Consider the following 21,248-nt stretch of genomic DNA (forward strand, 5'->3'; position numbering starts at 1 on the left):
GCCCACATGAGGAATGTTATATTTCTCTGAAATTATTTTTGCTTGATCCAGGAAAAAAATATATCAGTTTTCTATACCTGGGTAAGAAATTTTTCAAAACTTAGCAGCTTAAAACAACACCCATTTATTATTTCACGGTTTCCATGAGTCAGGATTCTGGACAGTTTAACCGGGTCCTCTTCTTAGGGTCTCATAAGGCTGAAGTCAAGGTGTTAGCTGGGCTGCATTCTCATCTAGAGGTGTAATTAAGGAAGAATCTATTTCCTAGCTCCCTCAGGTTGTTGTCAGAATTTATTTTACTATGGTTGTGGAATTCTTGGAAGTTTGCTTCTTCAAAGCCAGCGAGGGAGAGAGAGAGTCTCTGCTACTTCAAGTCTCTCACCTTTAAACCCTCCTTTAAAGGGCTCATCTGATTAGGTCAGACCCACCCAGAATAATCTCCCTTTTCATTAACTCAAAGTCAACTGATTAGGGACCTTAATTACATTTGCCAACTCCCTTCACCTTTGCCATATAATGTAATATCAGAGGAGTGATAAAGATGATAGGACCTTTGTGCTTTGCCATATTCTGTTGGTTAGAAGCAAGTCACAGGTCCTGTCTACACTCAAGGAGAGAGGATTACACAAAGTCATGAATAGTATGGAGTGGGAATCATGGGGGTCACCCAAAGGCATGTCCATCACAGATGGTTTTGTCTCTCCTGAAATTTCTTGAATCAAATTATCATGGGCGTTTGGACCGTACATATAGCCTTGGCCTGGACTGATGGGCCCTGTACCAGTTGGTTTTTGCTGAATAACCAACAACCACAGAACCTAAATAGCATGTAACAATAAACATTTATTGCTTGTGCATCTGGAATCTGGGGGTCAGCAAGGAGGTCCTGCTGATCTTGGTTAGACTCCGTTGCAGATCAGGCTGATAACCGGGGCAACTCGACTGCTGTGCAGCTCTCTCCTGCAATCCAGCTCAAGCATGCTCTCTTGGTAAATGCAGAGGTGAAGGTGTAAAAGCAGGCCCAATTGCACACGTGCTTTTCAAGCCCCTGTCTTTGTCACGTTAGCTGACATGCCATTGGCCAAAGCAAGTCCCATGAGTGAGTCGAGTCAGAATGAGAGGGCCTGCAAGGTTACACGGCAAAGGGCATGGATACAGCGAGGAGTAAGGAAGTAGAGCCAGAAGGTGATGTACTCTAGAACCCTAACTCCATGCCAGAGCTTCACTCCATCCCCAGAATGAAAGGAAGATATCTATTGCTTGAAACTTAGAGTTTCCCAGGTGGCCAGACTGGAACTAACTTGACTTCCATGCTGTTGGCATGGAAAATAATATGAAAACAAGACACATAAATGGAATAGATGAAAAAGGCCATGCCTACAGAAATCCAACGACAGCAACACTATACTGGGTCATTCCAGAGAAGGTGTTTTGATCTTGGAAAGCAGTTGCCACAAGAAAATAAATGTAAATGGCTTCATGAAGATTATGGACCTGTATGCCAAAAGACCTGTTCTCCCAGGACGGATGGAAAACACAGAAACTGCAGGTGCCCATCTAACTGGGAAACTCTCATCAGCTTGTTAGTATCAGGATTTGTTTGTCTCTTTAATGTCCATTGAACCAATATAGTGAAGTCCTGATGCTACAGGATCAAATTGCAACAATGAAAGAATAAATTTAGATACAAAAGTAACTGAGATGCAAACATTCTCAAATTATTTTCTTCTGAACTCTTATACATATTTGTAGTGACTGAGAGAGACCTGGATTTGAATCCCAGCTTTGGACCTCACTAGCTCTATAATTTGGGGCAAATTGTTTAACATCCTCTGAATCTCTTTCCTCATTGGTAAGAAGAGGTACTGTTTTCACTTCACATGGTTGAGATAATAAAAGTAAAGGTCTTAGCCCTGTGTTTGCCACAGTGGTGGCACATAGGTATTCAAAGTTATTATTCCTACAAAAATATAGACTATACTCACCCATCATTGCATTTTTTTAAAAAGCTGATATTTTTTGTCACATGATGAAGGCCAATCGTGCAATTTGCCAGGATTATCTACATGATAGCATTTTACACAATCTTCATGTGAAAGGCCTTCCTTGAATGTTGTTTGTCCATCTGTCCTACCATTTGGAGGAATATCCTTTGCAGATGTTATATTGAATCACAAGATCTAAGAGGAAAACGCTTCCGAAAATTAGAAGATGATGTTCAAAAACTGCAGTAGCTCCCTATGATGCTAGGAAATCTTTTACTGTCTCTAGGTCATGGTTCCTTCACTCATCATAATAAATTCTAGTTAATTGCCCTCCACTGACTTTAGTGAAGGAGAATCAGATAATATCTATGGAGCTTTTTAATCTTATAAAAAGGCTCTCCCTAATCAAATTCATACATTCAACTGCAAAATTAATGACATTCTTAATTTTTTATTTTTCATTTTTATTAACATTTTTATTAATTAAATCTTAAATTAGGGCCTTTTCCCAGCAGCCTGTTTTTATTATTAGCAAAAATCAAAACATGCATCTCTAAGCCTTCATGGCAAAGTAGTTATCTGTATTTAATTTATTTCAGTCATTTTGGAAACATTCATGAAAGTTATTAAACATATACTATTTTTATGGAAAAGAAGGTTCACTTCTATCCAACCTGTTATAAGAGACAAAGGATGTTAGAAGCTGGTATGCAGCCTCTCCAAAGGGTGTCCATGTTGCATAATGTTTTATACATAATGTTTTACTGCAAGGTGACAGTTACTATACAAGGCTCTGAAATCTCAAATGTAATTAGGATCTTGTAATGAGCGGCATTATGTAGGGAAATGCTTCTGACCCATTGTGAATGAGAAAAAAATGTACAGAATCAAAAAACTCAATTAAGTTCCATTATGAACTAATTATCTTCCAAGTTCCATTGTTGTTTTAATACTTCAAGCTGAATCGGAGAAGGTGAATGTTGGAATACCATCAAAGATGATCGAAAATGAATTTGGTGAAAAGTGAAGTTTCAGTCAGGATGGTTATGTGGGTGTTTCATAAAGAGATGAATAGAACTTGGTCAACAGTCCCAACACAGTGGGGTATCGAGGCAGGGAAGTCTGGCACTTGGCGCCATATGCAAGAAGTTTAAGTGGTACTGGCGCAAGACCAACACTAGCAACACAATAATGGTGTACTCCGAGGCACCCCAGTTACTCCAGCCCCTAGAATAAAATGGTCGATGTTGCTTTCTTGGCATTTTTAATCAACTTCTCAATTATTACCCTGGCAATAATAATAGTATAAAGGTAAGCCTAAACAGTAATAGTATTTATGAAAGCGGATTGTCCCAGTGTAAAGCTATCCAATCAAATTTTACTACTCCATAAACATTTTGTTCTCTTAATATTCAAGCAAAAAATTAGTGACCTCTTCAAAATAATCGGGATAGTCCGGGTCTGTGTTTTGTTTGGAAAAGGTTTCTGAAACATTAAATCTTTTTCGTTGGGTTAAGGCCAAGTTGCAGTTTGCAGCAGTTTCACACATCTGCTTTATGGTGTTGCTGAAAGCATTCCCCCACCACATTAAACCCAGCCTTGGGGTTGTACAATGATGTAAAGTTTATTGAAACATTTTTACATTTGCTCTCTTTGACCACAATAGTCATTTTACTGTAACATATGCAATTAAACAGGAACAGTGTAAATGCGGTGACATTGATAGGATTCTCATTTGATTCTACTGAATGCTGTTATTGTTTTCATTCCTGCCTGACTGCTGTTGACAAAGATTTAGCAATATGAGTGGATTATCCTAGGCAATAGAAAAGCTCATTGTTTTTGTTTTATTACTCTTGTAATATTATTATTAAATATCTAAAGTGAGTTACAGGCTTCTTGGGGCCCAGAGCTCAGAGTTCAAAATGACTCTTCTTTGATTGGATCAAAATCTACTATTTGGCTGTGGCACTATCCAGAAGTATTGAGTTTATTACAGCTATGTTCAAGGAAAAGGTAAGGTGAGAAAGTATCACAAAGGATATGTAGTAGGGAGAGTCCCATGTTACTAAACTGTTAGTAGATGTTTTCCTGGATCTTATACAAGTGAGAATTAGTAGGAGAACAGAGGGCTAAGAGTTAGGGGGAAATTGGGGGGGGCGGGGATGGTGCCTTAGTTGCTCTACTACATCTCCAAACCTGAACACACACACTCAGCCTCCTCTGTGAGTGTCTCAGTATTGCCTGGCTTTATGCTGCCTTTGTCAAATCTGGCAGTCCTCCTGGTGAACATGTTCACAGGTGGAAATGAAAAGAGGTGATAGAAAATTCCCAAGATCATATATATATGTATGCATATATATTTTTTAAAGAGTCACTGAAGTGTGCCTGAAAATACTGTGCACCTAAGATACAAATCATATGGGGAGAATTTTCACAATTGACAAAATACTCTTGAGTTCTTCTCAACTGTGAGACTGCCATGAACAATGTTTAATTCAAAAGTTGGAGAAGGTATTTAGTAAGATTCAAAGGCAGATGTCATGGGGCTGTGAATATCTTGAAATGCTATGCACATATTTGTGGGTTGATATAGATATGCATTTGTGAATTTCTTTCTACAAAATGTTTTATTAGATTCTCAAAGAGGTGAGACCAGAGAAATATTAAGGGACTGCTTCTTGGGAGTATGGTAAGGTATAAGTTGCCTCAAGATCAAAAGAACTAACCCTTTGACTTGCAAATCCACTGAAAGGGAAAGAGGGGGAGGCAAGTGTAGAGCCCCTCAGGAAGTGGAGGGGCCCAGCCCTCTACCAAGAACTGGTGAAGGAAATTCACTGGAGTCAGGAAACTTCATGACAGACCAGTCACCAGGGGGCTGGGAAAAGTTTCTACTAGAGTGGAGATTGATGGGTGGAGAGGGGAGAGAGGAGAGTTGGGCCCCATACCAAAGAGGTGTTTTCAGCATCAGCCAGCTGCAAAACAAAACAGGCTTCCTTTTTCCTACATGTTCTTCCAAGCATCATAAATTCTCAGCCTGCTTCCCAACCCACATCCTGCAGAATGCAGCCAGAGCGGCAGCCTGCTGTACTTGAAACCAGCCATGCTAGGGATGCAGCTGGTCAAGATCCCTGTTGATGCTTTTCTAAGACCCACACTGGGCCCTGAGCTGCCCATAGATGCCGCTGCTCCAGCGTTCACTTAGGAATATGTCTCCTGAATCAGTTAACTAAGGCCATACTAATGCTGGATCACAAACAACCCCAATGATCATTTTCTTAGCTCCCCTGTCAGAAGTTGGGTTGGTGTTGGCCAGTCTCCATTGGCCTCGCTCCTGCATTGGCTGGGCATTAGCTGGACGTAGAGCTGTTCCCTGTGTCTCTCATCCTGTTGGGATGAGCAGACTATCTGGGGACTGTTTTCCCCATGGCAATGGCAGAGGCACAGTGGGGCAACAGAAACTCGCAAGGCCTTGTAATGCCTACTCTCGCAACTGGCACATTGTCATTTCAGCCTCATCCTATTGGCCCGAGCAAGTCACATGGCCAAATCCAAAGGCATGTCATAAGGGAATATGTTCCATCTCTTTAGAGGGAGCAACTGCAAAGTCACTTAGGCCTGGTGAAGAATTACAGGCAAAAAATGCAATGTAACGTAACTACATCTACGTTAGTGAAGTCAACTTCTCATACATGACTTGGGTGTCTTCTTACCTTCTGGGAGTCTCAAAATTGGTGAGATCCAAAATTTAATCATCATTGTAATGAGAATGGGGGTGAGGGTTCAGGGAGAGGAATCAGTGGTTACTTGCTGCTTTCTTTTCATCCCCACAGCACTTAATATTGTATCATGCACATCTGCAGTGCTTAAGATCCCCGACAGAATCACCTTTGCTGCTCTTATTCACACTGAATGGAATTTGCAATATAATAATTTTAATTGGGTTTTTTAATTTAGAACGCACAATAGGAATATATAATAATAAATACAGGTTGACCTCCTACTGTAGGCAGGACACTGAGCACTCAGGTTTGTTGGTGGTCTCCCTAGGAAGTGACAAAGCACTCCATTTATGGTTCAAATAACCTAAAATTATGCAACCTTAACATTATGCAAGCGTTGCCCCGTGCTTGCACCAAAGAACTGCACCATGTCTGGGTGGCTTTGCAGGTCTGTGTAACTCAGCCGATAGCTGGATGATCGTGCCCAACATCAAGCAGAACCACTACACAGTCCATGGTTTGCAGAGCGGCACCAAATACATCTTCATCGTCAAGGCCATCAACCAGGCAGGCAGCCGCAGCAGCGAGCCTGGGAAGTTGAAGACAAATAGTAAGTGCCGTGAGCTCAGCAGAGCTGTCGTCTCTCATCTGCTCTCCTTTCAGCTGCCTCTGTCCCCCTTTCTTTTCCTTTTCTCTGTCTCAGGGATTGCTGACAGCCTTGAAAAGCAAGTAAAGAGCCAATGTGGAGTAGTGGATTTTGTATCAGATACCTCTGGGTTCCAAAACTGACTCTACCCCTTAAGGACTGTGAGACCATCAATTCTAATATCTAATATTTCTAATTAGAAAATTAGAATATATATATATATATAAAGCCTGACACACAGTTGGGGCTCTGTAAATGGCAAATAGTATTGTTTTCCATAGTAGAATAGCAAATTAATAACTCCTTCTTCAGGAATTCTTCATTTTATTCCAGATATCTGTCTTAAGTCTGTGGTTCTCAATCAGAGGCAATTCTGCCCCCTTGAGGGACACTGAGCAATGTCTGGAGACATTTTTGATTGTCACAACTCGGGTGGATGCTACTGGTATCTAGTGGTTAGAGGCCACGGATGATGGAAAACCTGTCACAATATACAGGACAGCCCCCACAGCAAAGAATGATCTGGCCTATACAAGCATCTTGTAACACTGTTAATTTCCTCTGTCTGTCTCTGCCGACATATGTTTTGTTTTATCCTCTCTTCTTTCTTTACATCTTTTTGATCTAGAAATATTATGTTATATAACACAGTATTTCTTTGCATAAGACCTCTCAAAGGAAAGCAAATTGGAGTGTGTCAGTATTAAGCCTTGTTATAGGATTGCCAGCCAGTCAACAGGAACAATTAACTACTTTTCAAGAGGACCCTTCATTGAATCCAAATCCTTGATTTCAGTAGTCAAATAACTATTTTACTCCAGATATACGTGTTTAAGACACATACTCTTAAACATTAAGCTAATTTCTCCTCTCAATGTTTCTGCTGGTAAAGAAGATTAATTTTTAGAGATTAAATAGGAAAAAAAGGAATGAATGCATACACTGAGGTTAACTCTGTAGAATATATCTTTGAGACATCTTATTTGTGCTTCATCAGTTTTGCTAAAGATAATTTATTCATTTCATATAGACAGGTAATGTCATCTTCTATTTCTAGACATGCAATCATTGATCAGATGTTATCAAGTTATATACAAAAGGTTGTCAAACTTTTTCTGTAATGTGCCAAATAGTAAATATTTGGGTCTGAACGGGTCAGATGGTCTTGGTCACAGTTATTCAACTCTGCCATTGTGGTGGAAAAGCAGCCATAGATAACACATAAACAAATGGGCCGTGTTTCAATAAAACTTTATTGACAAACAGACAGTGGGCTGGATTTGGCCTTCATGCTATAGTTTGCCAAACTCCTGTGTGTACAAATATTACCGTGAGTTGAATTGTTTAGTAAAGTAAATGATTAATCTGTTCCTTGAACTAATTTGTCCTCATTGAAACAAAAGCCTTGAACTTGGACAGAGTAGGTGATGGTTTATTCGAGAAATGCATCTGAGGCGCAGGTGGAATTTGCTCACTGAGGATGCAGGGGGTCGGGCCTGACCTAAGCTGGCATGATCCTGCTCTGTGAGGGTGTGAGCTGAGGCAAGCAGGATACGTCTCATTACGAGGCCAGTCTTTCTGATGGCTCTAACGTTCTGATATTCTTCACTTTGTGAAGGACATGCAGAACATGGCCTTCATTTTCGATGATGGGTGCCTTTATGGAATTTCTTCCTAATCCACCCATTAGCGTCCAATTATTTTTACACACATTCTATCTCCCACCTTTAAAAATTGAAATATCTTAGGCAAAACTATCTTCAGACTCTTCTTGTCTTAGTTCATACTTTATCCCTAGTAGTTGCTGGTATGATTATTCCTGAGGACATTTTTTTTTTTATAAGACAAGCCAAAACTACACATGTAATCCAGCAGGTTTTACAGCCTCTGAGAATACCTGCTCCCTGCTCAGCACTTTTCTCAGCTTCCCCTTTAAGCTTTTCTTTGATTGGACAAAAATCTAAAACAGGTCAGCAAAGTATAGCCCACGGGGCAAATTTGGCTGCCTGTTTTTGTAAATAAAGTTTTATTGGCACACAGCCACACTTGTCCATTTACCTATTGTCTTTGGCTGCTTCCATGCTGCAATAGCAGCATTAAATAGCTACAGAAGAGACCACATGGCCAGCGTAGCTGAAAATATTTACTATCCGGCCCCTTGCGGAAAAAGTGTGCTGGTCTCTGATCTAAAAGAAAGGATTTTAGAGGTGCTGGTGTCATGTTTGTATCCAAGCAGGAACTGGAAATCCTTTGGCCTACCTGTGTGTGACATAACACACACTACCCCATGCTTGCTGCCTCAGTTTCTCAGCCAGCATCATGTATTACCACAATGGAATTGATCACACATTTTCCCTATGATTGTCTGAGATCTGTACACTGGGCAGAGGAGATCTACTAATTGCACCAGTGACTGTGGAGTTTGGACACCATGGTATTTGCATCAGCTTATAACTCATTTCCTGACTTTAAATGTCTTGTACCTGATGTGGTGTTGAATGACAGGCAGTCCTCCAAACCAGTGTTGAATTCTCAAAGAAGTAACAGCTACAACAAGATGTTTAGGTGTGACTCTGCCAAGATTTTATAATGGTTCAATCTTCAAAACGCAAACGTGAATAATGAAATAGAGAGGGCTTTATTATATATATAAATAAACTCAGGAGTCGAAAACCTAGGTGTTACTATCACGTTCTTTTCCTGATCTTGTAGGCTGAAAAGTACACAATTTTATAGTCATTCTAAGCTCGTGAGAGTAGTGCTTTAATTTTGAACAATCTCAAAATAACATAAGCCTTTAGAATATTATACGTGTTAAAATCTGCAATCTTGATTTGTTTGGTTTCTGGTCTGAATTCTATTGAGCACGAATGCATTTTAAGCTGGATTGATCAAGGCAATGGTTGAAAATGAAGTCTTCACTTTCTCCTCTTTTTCGGGGTGCTGTTCAGCCAGTATGTTCCTGTGCTGCTTGTGTACAGCCAGGATCCATGAGGATAGCTTATACCACATGTTCTGGTTGATCCTTTCGCATGCTATTGCTGAAGAGGTAGCATAGTACCTTTGGATCTCCTATCTTAGAACTGACAGACTGGGAGCTTATGAAGGCAGGGACATGTTCATATTCACTATTTTACTGTGCTTTTAAATCTGATTCTGAAAATATGTTACTGGTCATGTTCAACAGTCCTTTTTCTCTTCCTCTTTTTGTTTTGTAAACTTATTTCCAGGCCAACCATTTAAACTGGACCCCAAATCTGCACATCGAAAGCTAAAAGTGTCCCATGATAACTTGACAGTAGAACGTGATGAGTCATCATCCAAAAAGAGTCACACACCTGAACGCTTCACCAGCCAGGGGAGCTATGGTGTAGCTGGAAACGTGTTCATTGATAGTGGCCGGCATTACTGGGAAGTGGTCATAAGTGGAAGCACATGGTAGGCAATTATATCTATTGTCCTCCAATTGTAAAAAGGAATATCTCATTCTGTACTTTGTCAGAGCATTGACCCATACCAGGGTCCATCTTAAAGAATAATATGCAGAAAAGCTGTATCAGTCAGCTGTTGCTATGGTAATGCTGTGTAACAAACACCCCAAAATTCAGTGGCTTCAAACAATTACTTATTGCTCACTAACGCCCACATCTGTGGGTTAGCTGATCAAGGCTAATCTCAACTGGGCTTTGCTTTAAGCTGTAGGTTGGATCTAGGTCTGTCCTATGTGTCTCTTCATCCTCTTTGGACATGTGGCCTACCCAGGCCGTGTCCTTCTCAAAGAGCCCAAGAGGGCAAGCCCAACTATGCAAGCACATTTCAAGCCTCTGCTTGCATCATGTCTACTAACTTCTCATTGGCCAAAGCCAGTCACATGGCCAAGCCCAAAGCCAATGGTGCAAGGAAGTATATTCTTCCCATCAAAATGAGAGGAGGGAGTGAATATTTGCCAAGCAATCATTTAATCTACCATTCAACCGATTAAAAAAAAAAAGCTTGTTTTAAGTCCATCCATTTTTTTATTTATGGCAAGAATTGCAGCTAAGATGATACAGTCCTGGTCCCTGGAAGAGCTGCTCTTTTATGCCTTAAAAAGGGTCAACAGGGGCTGTCCCAGTGGCGTAGTGGTCAAGTTCACGCTTTGGCGGCCCGGGGTTCGCAGATTTGGATCCCAGGTGCGGACCTGCACACCACTTGTCAAGCCATGCTGTGGCAGTGTACCATATACAAGGTAGAGGAAAATTGGCGCAGATGTTGGCTCAGGGACAATCTTGCTCACCAAAAAAAAAAAAAGGGTCAGCAGACTACAGCGCTTGGGCCAAACCTAGTCTGCTACCTATTTTTGTAAATAAAGTTTTATGGGAACACAGCCATGCTCATTCTTTTCCCTATTGTCTATGGCTACCTTTGAGCTACACAGCAGAGTTGAGCAGTTAAGACAGAATCCAATGGTCCACAAAGCCAAAATACTAACTCTCTAGCCCTTTACAGACAAAGTTTGCAGATTCCTACTCCAAAACATTACTCTTCATCATTTTAAAAAACTAATTTCTGTTGCCTTGTATGTTTTATGATTCTAGACTGGACCAATTGGTACAAATAGCTAAGAGCTGAGGGCTGGGAAGGAGCAGTGATCGTCTGCTGGGAATCATTTCAAAAGGTCTGGTAGATCCAGCCCAGTGACTTCAGCCCACTGAGTTCTTTAAGCCTAAGGGCAAAGGTCAGGGTGCAGTCTACATTGGAATTGGTTTACCTTGCCAAGTTAGCCTCACAGAGCTGACCTTACCTATCCCACAGGCTGCACCCCTTTCTCTGGCCGTCGGTCTCACGTGCCTGCTTGCTATTGCTCAAAAAGGGAGCTGTTTTATTTTTATTTAACAAGCCCTCATCTAGCACAGCTATGTGCCAGGCACTGATCTAAGCATTTTACAGATGCTAACTCATTTATTCATCCTAACAGAGGTAGGTGCTAGTGTCCCATTTTACAGATGAGATGACTGAGACACACACGCAAGTTCACAAAGCTCAGAGGTGGCAGAGTTAGGAAGTCTGCAATCAGGGTGCAATCTCCTAACCAAGGGTCCACGAACATTGTAAGGGACCAGAGAACCACTATGTCTGGGTTTGCAGGCCTGATGATTTTTGTTGCAACTACTCAACTCTACTGTTGTAGTGGGAAAGCACCCATAGACCATATAGCCACGAATGGGGCTGGCTGGGCGCCAATAAAACTTCATTTATAAAAACAAGCAGAGGGCCAGATTTGGCCCATGGCTTGTAGTTTGCTGATCCCTGCTCTTAACCACCACGCTATATTTTTGGAACATTATAATTACTCCTTAGGGCTTACAGTGGTGTGCTTAATGAGTGATAGCTTAATCCTTCCTTTAAAAAAAAATAAAACTCAAAACTGCATAACCTGAAAATGATGACTATTATAACTGAGTTATTTTTGATATAAGGATGCTAGAACACTTCTTATTTGTTTAAAAAACCTTTCAATTCACATCTATGCAAATAGTACATTATGTCAAAGTCTCTTATAGTGTTGGTACAAGTCAGCTGAAATCTAAGAAGTGAAATCATAAGCTTGTGTGGCTCATTTTTCCCAACCATGGTACCCATATTGGCCAAGCAAGTAGATTTTCTTCTGTTGTGATCCTCACGATTCTCTTTGCCCAGAACCTTTTCCAGTTCCAACATCCTGCTGGAGGATGGAGGACAAATCCTTCCTCCCCAGTCAGCTCTGGGCCAGACTGGCATTTATAGTCCTTAGCTGCACTGAGGCGAGATGAAAGCCCAAAGGAAAATACAATGCATTTGTGCAGGTGCAAAAGAGCAAACATTTCTAGTTAATTAACGTGCTGTATTAATCTGGGATGGAATCCGGTGTCTAAATAATTACAACCCCATTAATAATTATTTACGATAAATGATACCTGATCATTATGATCTCATTCCCGTTGATGAATGGTGCGGGGAATTCCACCAGCCCACTGCAGTGATGTAAACACAGATCAGCATTACCTTGAAAACACCCTCCAGATGTCAAAAACAACTCACGAGGAGGGAAAAAATTCTAAAATTAATTGCCACACTTTGGATCTTTACAAACCTGACTGTGTCAATTTCAGAAAATTCTCATGTAGCAAGTAGTTTAACATTTCCTGGGAGATGTTAGCAAGGAAGGGGTAACTCCGAGGAGCAAATGCCTACGATGCCTTGACTTGCAATAGCTAATGACACATATATTTTCTTGTGAAATATAGTCCTGACTTTAAATTAACATATATGTTATGGTCTGTGCAATGGGGCATGTTAACATTGCTCTGAGAAACATAATTTTTATACTTTTTGAATTCTCCGAGTCTCACTGCGTAACTTAATGGAACATTACCTTCTGCCTGCACCTTTCAAGTTCAATGGAAATATGTACATAGTTTTACAGATTAATGATAATATAATGGTATTTTCCTTTGCTTAATGGACTATACACGTACTTATTTTCTTACTCTCTAATGCTGTTAACGTGCACTTGGTGTCTTATGAAATGGTGTTAACTAAACGTGGGTTCACGCAAAGATTACTGGGCCAGAAGTCAAGGGCGGGGGGTGAGATTGTGGTTTTTGCTCCTAATTTTAACCTGCTCTGTGTTTTCCCATTTGTTAAATGAAGTCAGTCATACCTGCCACAGCTACTTCATAGGGGGTTCAGTTAAGGTTCAAATGGGAAATAAATATCAAAGTTCTTTAATAAAAAATACAAATAGTGTGCAGCCATGAGAAGGAAACAGTGTAGACATATGGCTATTCTGTGATGCAAATGCAGGTTCCGAGTTATATGGAAAATGGAAATGGTGTCTGCCAAGGCATAGAGAACATCTTTGGGGAGAGTACTTAAAATTGCAAAACAAAAACGTTTCCAAAGTGTCTTAGTGAGGGTTCAGCAGAAAAACAGAAATCACTCGAGAGAGGCCGGCCCAGTGGCATAGTGGTTAAGTTCACACGCTCTGCTGTGGCGGCCGGGGGTTCATGGGTTTAGATCCCAGGTGCGGACCTACATACCACTCATCAAGGCCATGCTGTGGCGGCATCCCATATACAAAAGTAGAAGATTGGCACAGGTGTTAGCTCAGGGACCATCTTCCTCAAGCAAAAAGAGGAAGATTGGCGACAGATGTTAGCTCAGGGCCAATCTTCCTCACCAAAAAGAAAAAGAAAGAAAGAAATCATTCTGCATACTTCAGGGAGGAAGGGAATCATAGGCTTACGGCAGCCCTGGAAGGGCTGGGAATGCAAGTCAGCCGGGGAGCTTGCTGCTCCGGTCCATGAGGCCAAGACAAGCTGTGGGTGCTGGAAAACTACCCACAGCCCAGAGGCAAGTATACCCAGGAGTTCACCCAGAAGCTTCCACAAACCTCACCTCTACTGTCTACTGTCTGGAAAAGACTGTTTCCCCTCCTCTTAGAGCTTCTGGATCTTGTGCAAGGGCGTCACAATGGCAGAACCTGAGCCAGACTATTACTGCTGGAAAGGGGATTCTGGGAAATGCAGAGTAGGATTTATGAGAAGGAAGAGAGGAGGCCGAGTTGACAGCAGACAGGCTGGTATACTGGGTTTAACGGATTATCAATTCCATCCTCTTTTTTAATTCAGTGATGGCATGTTATATTCATTTTCTTTTTTAACACATCACTCTTAAAATGATTGTATTTTAAATCCAACATGTGATTTTTAAGAGAATATCATTTTATCAAAGACCAATGAAGTTTTTCTCTCTGCATTGGGTAAGGTACCATATGTCAATATCCACTTATTTATTTTTTGTGTGTGTGAGGAAGATGAGCCCTGAGCTAACATCCGATGCCAATGCTCCTCTTTTTGCTGAGGAAGATTGGCCCTAGGCTAACATCCATGCCCATCTTCCTCCACTTTATATGGGATGCCACCACAGCATGGCTTGACAAGTGGTGCGTCGGTGCATTGGTGCGTGCCCGGGATCCGAACCTGCAAACCCTCTGGACACCGAAGCGGAGCGCACACACTTAACCACTGCACCACCAGGCCAGCCCTCAATATCCACTTAGACTGGTTTCTGCTATAACATATTAAAAGTTGAACTCTGAGTCATTCACTCTTTATTAAAAATAGTGGATTTTCCTTTATCTTAATAACTGTGAAATACTACGAATATTATGAAGACATACCTCAGCAGAGTAAAGAGATTAAGAAGCTTAGAATATTGTAGAAAGAATTCTTAACATTTTTTTTTTGAGCAGTGAGAGAACATTTAGAATAACCAGGATATCCATCTGCTCAAAGACATTCAGAATTTTTTTTAATGTAGTAAGAAATATAATCAGAAGGGCTCTTGGCAGTGATGAATTGCACAATTTCTGGTGAGAGAAGGCACTAGAGAATGTTTAAGTTTGTAGCCTTGTGAGTCATCCTAGGTTCAAATTCTGATTCTGGGACTTATTAGTAATGTGTCATTGGGCAAAAATAATAAAATGACAGTTACATACCCAGCCTTGTCCCCAGGATTTTACATGTATTCCTTCCTTGATTGCTCAAAATAACCCTCAGAGATGGAGACTGTCATTGTCTCTGTGTTATAGATAAGAAAACTGAGGCTGAGATGACAAGGAACTTATCCCCATAAAGGAAAATTATTCTCCATGCTTGCCTTTTCCAAAGTGCACTCAAAGTTGTGGAAAATGACAGATGTGGTGTCAGTTGAAAAATTCAAAGAAAGTCAAAAGGAAAAGTCTAGAGTTGTGCTGTCCAATATGGTAGCCATGGGCCACATGTGGCTATTTCAATAATTTAACAATTAAAATTGAAGTTCGGTTCCTCACTCTCACCAGCCACAGTTCAAGTGCCCGATAGCCATATGTGTCTCGTGGCTACCATATTGAACACAGCAGAACATTTCAATCATTGCAGAAAGTTCTATTGGACAGCACTGGTCTAGAGAATTCATTGTGTCTTCATGAGGGTTTAAAAAAAAAGGCAGAAAAACACAAAGTTCAAATTCTCTTGTAATGTCCAAACTGAAAACAGGAATGTGGGTAAATACAATGGCCCCTTTCCAGCCGCTGTGTGTTTGGGAGGGAAGAAGATGGGGAACACATGTGTCAGGGTTCTTGCCAAGCTTTCACTTAAGGAGAACGAACAGGGACCACAGAGGATCATGTTTTCATGACCCCTGAGGACTATAGAAAGGATTTAACATGCATATGCAACATGGCTCATTGTTTTTGTTGTTGCTGTTTTACGACTGCAGGTATGCCATTGGCCTTGCTTACAAATCAGCCCCGAAGCACGAGTGGATTGGGAAGAACTCGGCTTCCTGGGCGCTGTGCCGCTGTCACAATAACTGGGTGGTGAGACACAACAGCAAGGAAATCCCCATCGAGCCAGCCCCCCACCTCCGGCGTGTCGGCATCCTGCTGGACTATGATAACGGCTCCATCGCTTTCTACGATGCTTTGAACTCCATCCACCTCTACACCTTCGACATCACATTCTCGCAGCCTGTGTGCCCCACCTTCACCGTGTGGAACAAATGTTTGACCATTATAACTGGCCTTCCCATCCCAGACCATCTGGACTGCACAGAGCAGCTGCCGTGAGCACCTGGCCACGTGGAGCTGCTTTCTAGGGAATAAAAAGGGTTATGGCCACCATTTCGGGGACAGAAAAAGCACAGCCTTCAAGAGCGTGATTAAGTCTCGCCAAGAAAGTGTCCAGAAATCAGCTAAGATAGGACTCAAAATGGGCGATTCCCCCCGTCACTGTGTTTTGTATTAAGTACAGGCTTTAATAATTTCTTCAAATTTTTTTTGTATTTACAGGAAAATTTATAGATTATTTATAAAAGAAACATAACCAGGATTACAACTCTTAGGAATTATTTGCTTGTGCACATTAAGAGGCCCATAAGTTTACCAGCTCTTTACAGCCTTTGTTTCACCAGTCTATGGGCTTGCGGAAAAGCTCTCTTGTAGTTTCGTATGCTTATTCACCTTCTCACCTCATCGTATTTCATACTGATCTCACCGTAGGTCCTGTCACTTCAACAGTGCATAACAGAATATGCAACTAGTTTAAAAATAAAAAATAGTTTTGAACCTAGTGGGGAAGTAAATGAACTTTCTTACTCAGGTTTATTTTGAGGTGTTTTAACTGTGATATCAAAAACTTTTATTAGATCAACTAGGGTGGAGAGCAAAAGAGAGAATGCAAAGAATTGACTTTGGAGCTTGGAATCTGCCGTGGCTAAATCTTTAACTGCCCTCTGATGGCTGCTGGGATAATGTTGGAAAGAAGGATTCTGAAACCTTTGGCTATATTTTGCCCTGCTTTTCCCAGGATTAAGGATTCTGGGAGAACATTAAGAATGAGATTGCAATTGAAAATAGTCACTTTGAATCCTACTGATTATTCAGAAATTCAGGCTGATTTGTGTTTTATCAGAAGTAGGATTCTATTTCATGATATAAATCTATTTCGCTCTTCCTTTTAATAGTTGCTTTAGGCTTGTGAACTTTCTTGACTACATTTAATAACTGTCCTGTTTCCCCCTCCCCCAAATCATTTTTCTTTTCTTGCTGGGGCTGAGGAAATAAACATTTTCTGTCACAAATGGCAGCACCACTTTGGATTGATTTTACTCTCCAGGACATCAACACATGGCCCCTACCACCACTACCATGTCCGAATATAAGTCACTTGAAAAACACTTAATATTTATGAGTTGGTAATGACAAGGGACGTTGCATCAAGTACTATTCACTAGTACCTCAAAAGTTACTACACACAGACCTTTATTGAACACATCTTGCAAGATGAAGTCCCTCTATATATTCTAGTGTAGTTTACCATAGAGTTGTAAGAAAAAAAAAAATCAAACTTGCTATTCCCATGCTGGAACCTGCTGATAGAATATCAGATGGGATTCTTGGCATGCTGACCCGACAGGACGGAATGGTCTGTGAATTAAGGCTTTCTCAAGCAGTCCGTGGACCTGGAATCTGCCATTGGTTCTACCTTGACGAAGGGCAGGACATCTATAAATCGTTACATTTGCTAAAATATTTATCTGGGCTACTGGGTTGGCCATTTTGACTGAACGGACTGCTGGATTTAGGCATTGTTTTTAGTGATTTCGTTTTTAACCAAATCGACCAATTGCTTCCCTGACATCCGTCCAAAGACCCACGGTTTCAGCATCACGTTATGTGATTGTGAGTCTGGACTCCACGGGCGGCTTCCGGGGTGCTTCTGTCCTCCTCACGGGCAGATGCTTTCCTTTTTCTTAACAGATAGAGTCTATATATTTCCTATATTATTTATACCCAGATGAATATTTTGATAGCTACTTAGGACAATTTCACATCTAAAAGATGGACACCTCAATGGAAAAAAATTAATCGTTCTCTAGAAACTTAATGAGATTTTTTTTTTTTTTACAATATAAAAACTGTGTATTTGCCTTCCCTGCATAAGCTGAAAAGGTTGTCTCAGTACTTTTTACATACTCTTTTTGGTAGCTGGATAATAGATATTTTAATGCACTTTGTACACTAACAGGTTTTAAATAAAAGGGTCTAAAACTCAGCTTCTGAGTTTTTTAAATCACGGTTTCCAGGTACCAATAAATGCTACAGTTTGCCTTATGATGTTAATGTAAAGCATTTACCAGAAGGATAATATTTCCATGGATATAATGTTTTTCAATACAAAGAAATTACTACTCAAATTTTCACTGCAAGCCGTTTAGGTTATGTTTTGGCTATTTTTCTAAGGACAAGAGGGATTATGTTATAATTTTGTCGTGGAAGTCTCACTCTGCTAACTTAAAAACATTGTGGATAGTAGCAGTTACTATTTCCATGTTGTCATATTTACAGGAAAATATGTATATGGTGAAAGGCTGCAGTGTACTTTCATTACTGTAATGATGTGGAAAAGATTTCCATATGGATTTTTTGAAAGTCTAAAAAATATATGCTATAAACATTTGCTGCAGTACAATTCTTTAAATGGATTGGGGTCACGGTGTTTTGTTTTTGAGGTCCTCACTTCACAGGAAGAGGCATTGCGATACAAGGGAGAAAGAGATGGCAGTGCCAATTAAATCAATACAACAAAATTGATGCAGCATCGACCAAGGCTGCCAGGCCCAACGTCGTGGGTATATGAACCGTGCTGTTGCCCAGAGCCCCGGGCCCAGAAGGGCCCAGTGCTTGGTTTAATGCTCTGCTGTCACCGTCTTGAAATTCCTAGTAATTTTTGAACAAAGGGCCTGCCTTTTCATTTTGCACTGGGCCTTGCAAATTATGTAGCCAGTCCTCAGAACTCAGAAACATGGTACCTCTCTTCCTGGTGGATATAAATGAAGAAACTTGGATCCAATGTTGAAAGTGGCTGGCCATATAATTCAAGTAGGAATCTAAATGGATTAAGATGAGAGTGGGCCTGGGTGAAGATTTTCTTTCCAGCTTTAAAAGAAAATGACTTCAAAAACTGTAAATGATGATGATTTCTGCTGGAAAAGAGGAAAAGGCCTGATGACAGGCAGCCTTTTTATTATGGTACTGATATATTGACCCTAAACTTCCTGAGGAATCGAACCAGCGCCTTCCAGTGAACATGAAATTCTATTTCAGCTCCAGGCACATATGCAATGCCTGCAGAGACACAAGCATTTATGCTCGCGTACAGGTGCTTTTGGTGTTGGGAAGTTGACGATCTGGTCTACCCTTATAAAATGTTTCAGAGGATACAAAGACAATGATGGGGGTGGGAGGATGTTTTTAAAATGGTGCTTCTCAACAAGAGGCGATTTGGCAGTGTCTGGAGTCATTTTTGGTTGTCCCAACTTGGGGGAGGGTGCCACTGGCATCGAGTGGGTAGAGACCAGGGATGCTGCTGAACACCCTACAATACATGGCACAGCCCCCCACCCCCACAACAGAGAATGATCCAGCCCAAAATATCAATAGTGCCGCAGTTGAGAAACGCTTGTTGTTTGGGGGGATTTTGAAAGCAAAACTCTCACAAATATCTTTTATTTTTCCTGTAATTGACTCAATGCCTAATATACCAAAAAAAGGAAAGGGACACCAAATCAGTTCAAAACCTTCACTGCGGTGGCTCCTTCACTTTTAAAAATATTTACAAAATCGTTACAAAAATCTGAAATCTGAAAAGCAATTGAAGCCTGTGTAAATGGGAATCCACTGATAAGTGTCATGAAGATCTGGATGTGATTTGCTTAGTTTGGAAATGAAAAGTCGGTTCAATCGCTGGTACTTGAGTCACACTGCCAAGCCCTCAGCCCAGAATATCTCTCGATTGCTGTTGCTATCTGGTTCTAAATAAAATCATTTTTGTGGTTCCAAGGCCCACTGTCTCTGCCTGTCTCTGTTGCCTTTTCATCATTTTGTTTTTGCATTCATGATTTCCACAAATATTTATTCAACTTCTGCTGTGTTTTTATACTGCTATGCAAAGTAAAATTCGTTTTCTTTTGTGCCTAAACTTTCTCACATCCACCATCCTGCCTCTCTACAGTCAAAATAGTTATTTTACAAGATTCAAAATATCCCCCAGAGAATATAAAACTACAGTAAAAGAAAACCTATACAGGAGTGGAGATCCAGAATAAGAATGGCTTGATTTCCAGTCTTACAGACAGAGTGGAGGCGGGGAGAACAAGGATGATTGGAGCAGAAAAGTGGGAGTTTTCACAGTGTGGTCTGGAACAATCCCAGCAGTTGGTCCATAAATCGATCCCCAACTCCATCCCATGGCTCACAAGACTTGACTTGCATTTGAGACGCAATTGGTGTAGGTCAGTGCTATGCAGAGTGTAGTCAGGAGTCTGCAGCATCAGCACCACCTGCGAGCTTGTTAGAAATGCCAGTTCTCCAGCCCCACCCCAGGCCTGCTCATCAGACTCTCTGGGGGCGGGACTCAGCAATCAGCTCTAACAAGCTCTTCAAGAGGATTTAAAAGTGTGTGAAGGCCCACTCTGGAGGGCTTTATCCAGTCTCGTATCCCACATGAAAATGCACTTATAGTCTGAAACGTGTTTTCAAGGCAATGTGCTTTAGAGGCAGCTTAATGTAATGCAGTGATTCTTGACATGGTTGAGCATTAAAATCACCTTTTTTACAAATGCTAATTCCTTGATCTCATCCTGAAAGATTGGGGATGAGAAGGTCTAGAGTGTGGCTCAGCACCTTGTACTTTTTTTAGGAAGTGATTATAAAGTGCAGCCAGGATTGGCAGCCAATGCTATAATCACAGTGCTCAGCACCTTTTCTATAAAGGTCAGATAGTGAATATTTTAGGGTTTGTGGGCCATATGGTGGTCTCTGTGGCAACTACTCAACTCTATGACTGTAGAGTGAAAGCAGCCATAGAGGATATGTCAATGAATGGGTGGCTGTGTTCCAATAAAACTTTATTTACAAACACAGGCATTGGGCTGCATTTGGCCCACGCTGTAATTTCCCAACTCTTGCCATAGCAGATACAATATTGGACTGGTGGCCCAAAGCCATCAGGGCATTCTCCAACTATCCCCTCACTCACTGAGAACTCAGCCATGTCCCCTCATGGCTCTGGGCCTCAGTGAGCTCTCAAGTCCGTTCCAACTTTGAGTGACAGCAATTCTGTGACATCACAGAACTCATGGAGAATTAGTTAAGGAGTGCTTAAGACTGGGCCACTCAAGGGTTATTAGAAGATTCTTTCATTCAACAGAATAGGGGGTGCCAGTTCTAATGATTAGCTTTACCTCTTTCATAATTTTGACTTGAATCAGCCCTTTTCACAAGTGACAGGTGTGTAAAATATATTCCCTTTAGTAAGAGTTTTGAAGTAC

General features: G+C 41.0%; 1 protein-coding gene across 3 annotated transcripts in view; it reads left to right on the plus strand.

Moving 5' to 3' along the window:
- Positions 1-19,760, plus strand: part of MID1 (midline 1) — a 199,918-nt gene extending 180,158 nt beyond the window's left edge. For all 3 annotated transcript variants that reach the window (XM_087426530.1, XM_004435098.3, XM_087426531.1), the window contains exons 8-10: positions 6,156-6,317; positions 9,584-9,791; positions 15,636-19,760. In XM_087426530.1, the coding sequence (XP_087282656.1) occupies positions 6,156-6,317; positions 9,584-9,791; positions 15,636-15,984 (719 nt within the window). In that variant the 3' untranslated portion in view covers positions 15,985-19,760. The remainder of the gene's footprint in view (positions 1-6,155; positions 6,318-9,583; positions 9,792-15,635) is intronic.
- The last annotated feature ends 1,488 nt before the right edge of the window (positions 19,761-21,248 follow it).

The sequence above is a fragment of the Ceratotherium simum genome, chromosome X (genome assembly GCF_057802395.1).
Source record: "Ceratotherium simum simum isolate JZ-2026a chromosome X, ASM5780239v1, whole genome shotgun sequence".
Taxonomy (NCBI): Eukaryota; Metazoa; Chordata; class Mammalia; order Perissodactyla; family Rhinocerotidae; genus Ceratotherium; species Ceratotherium simum.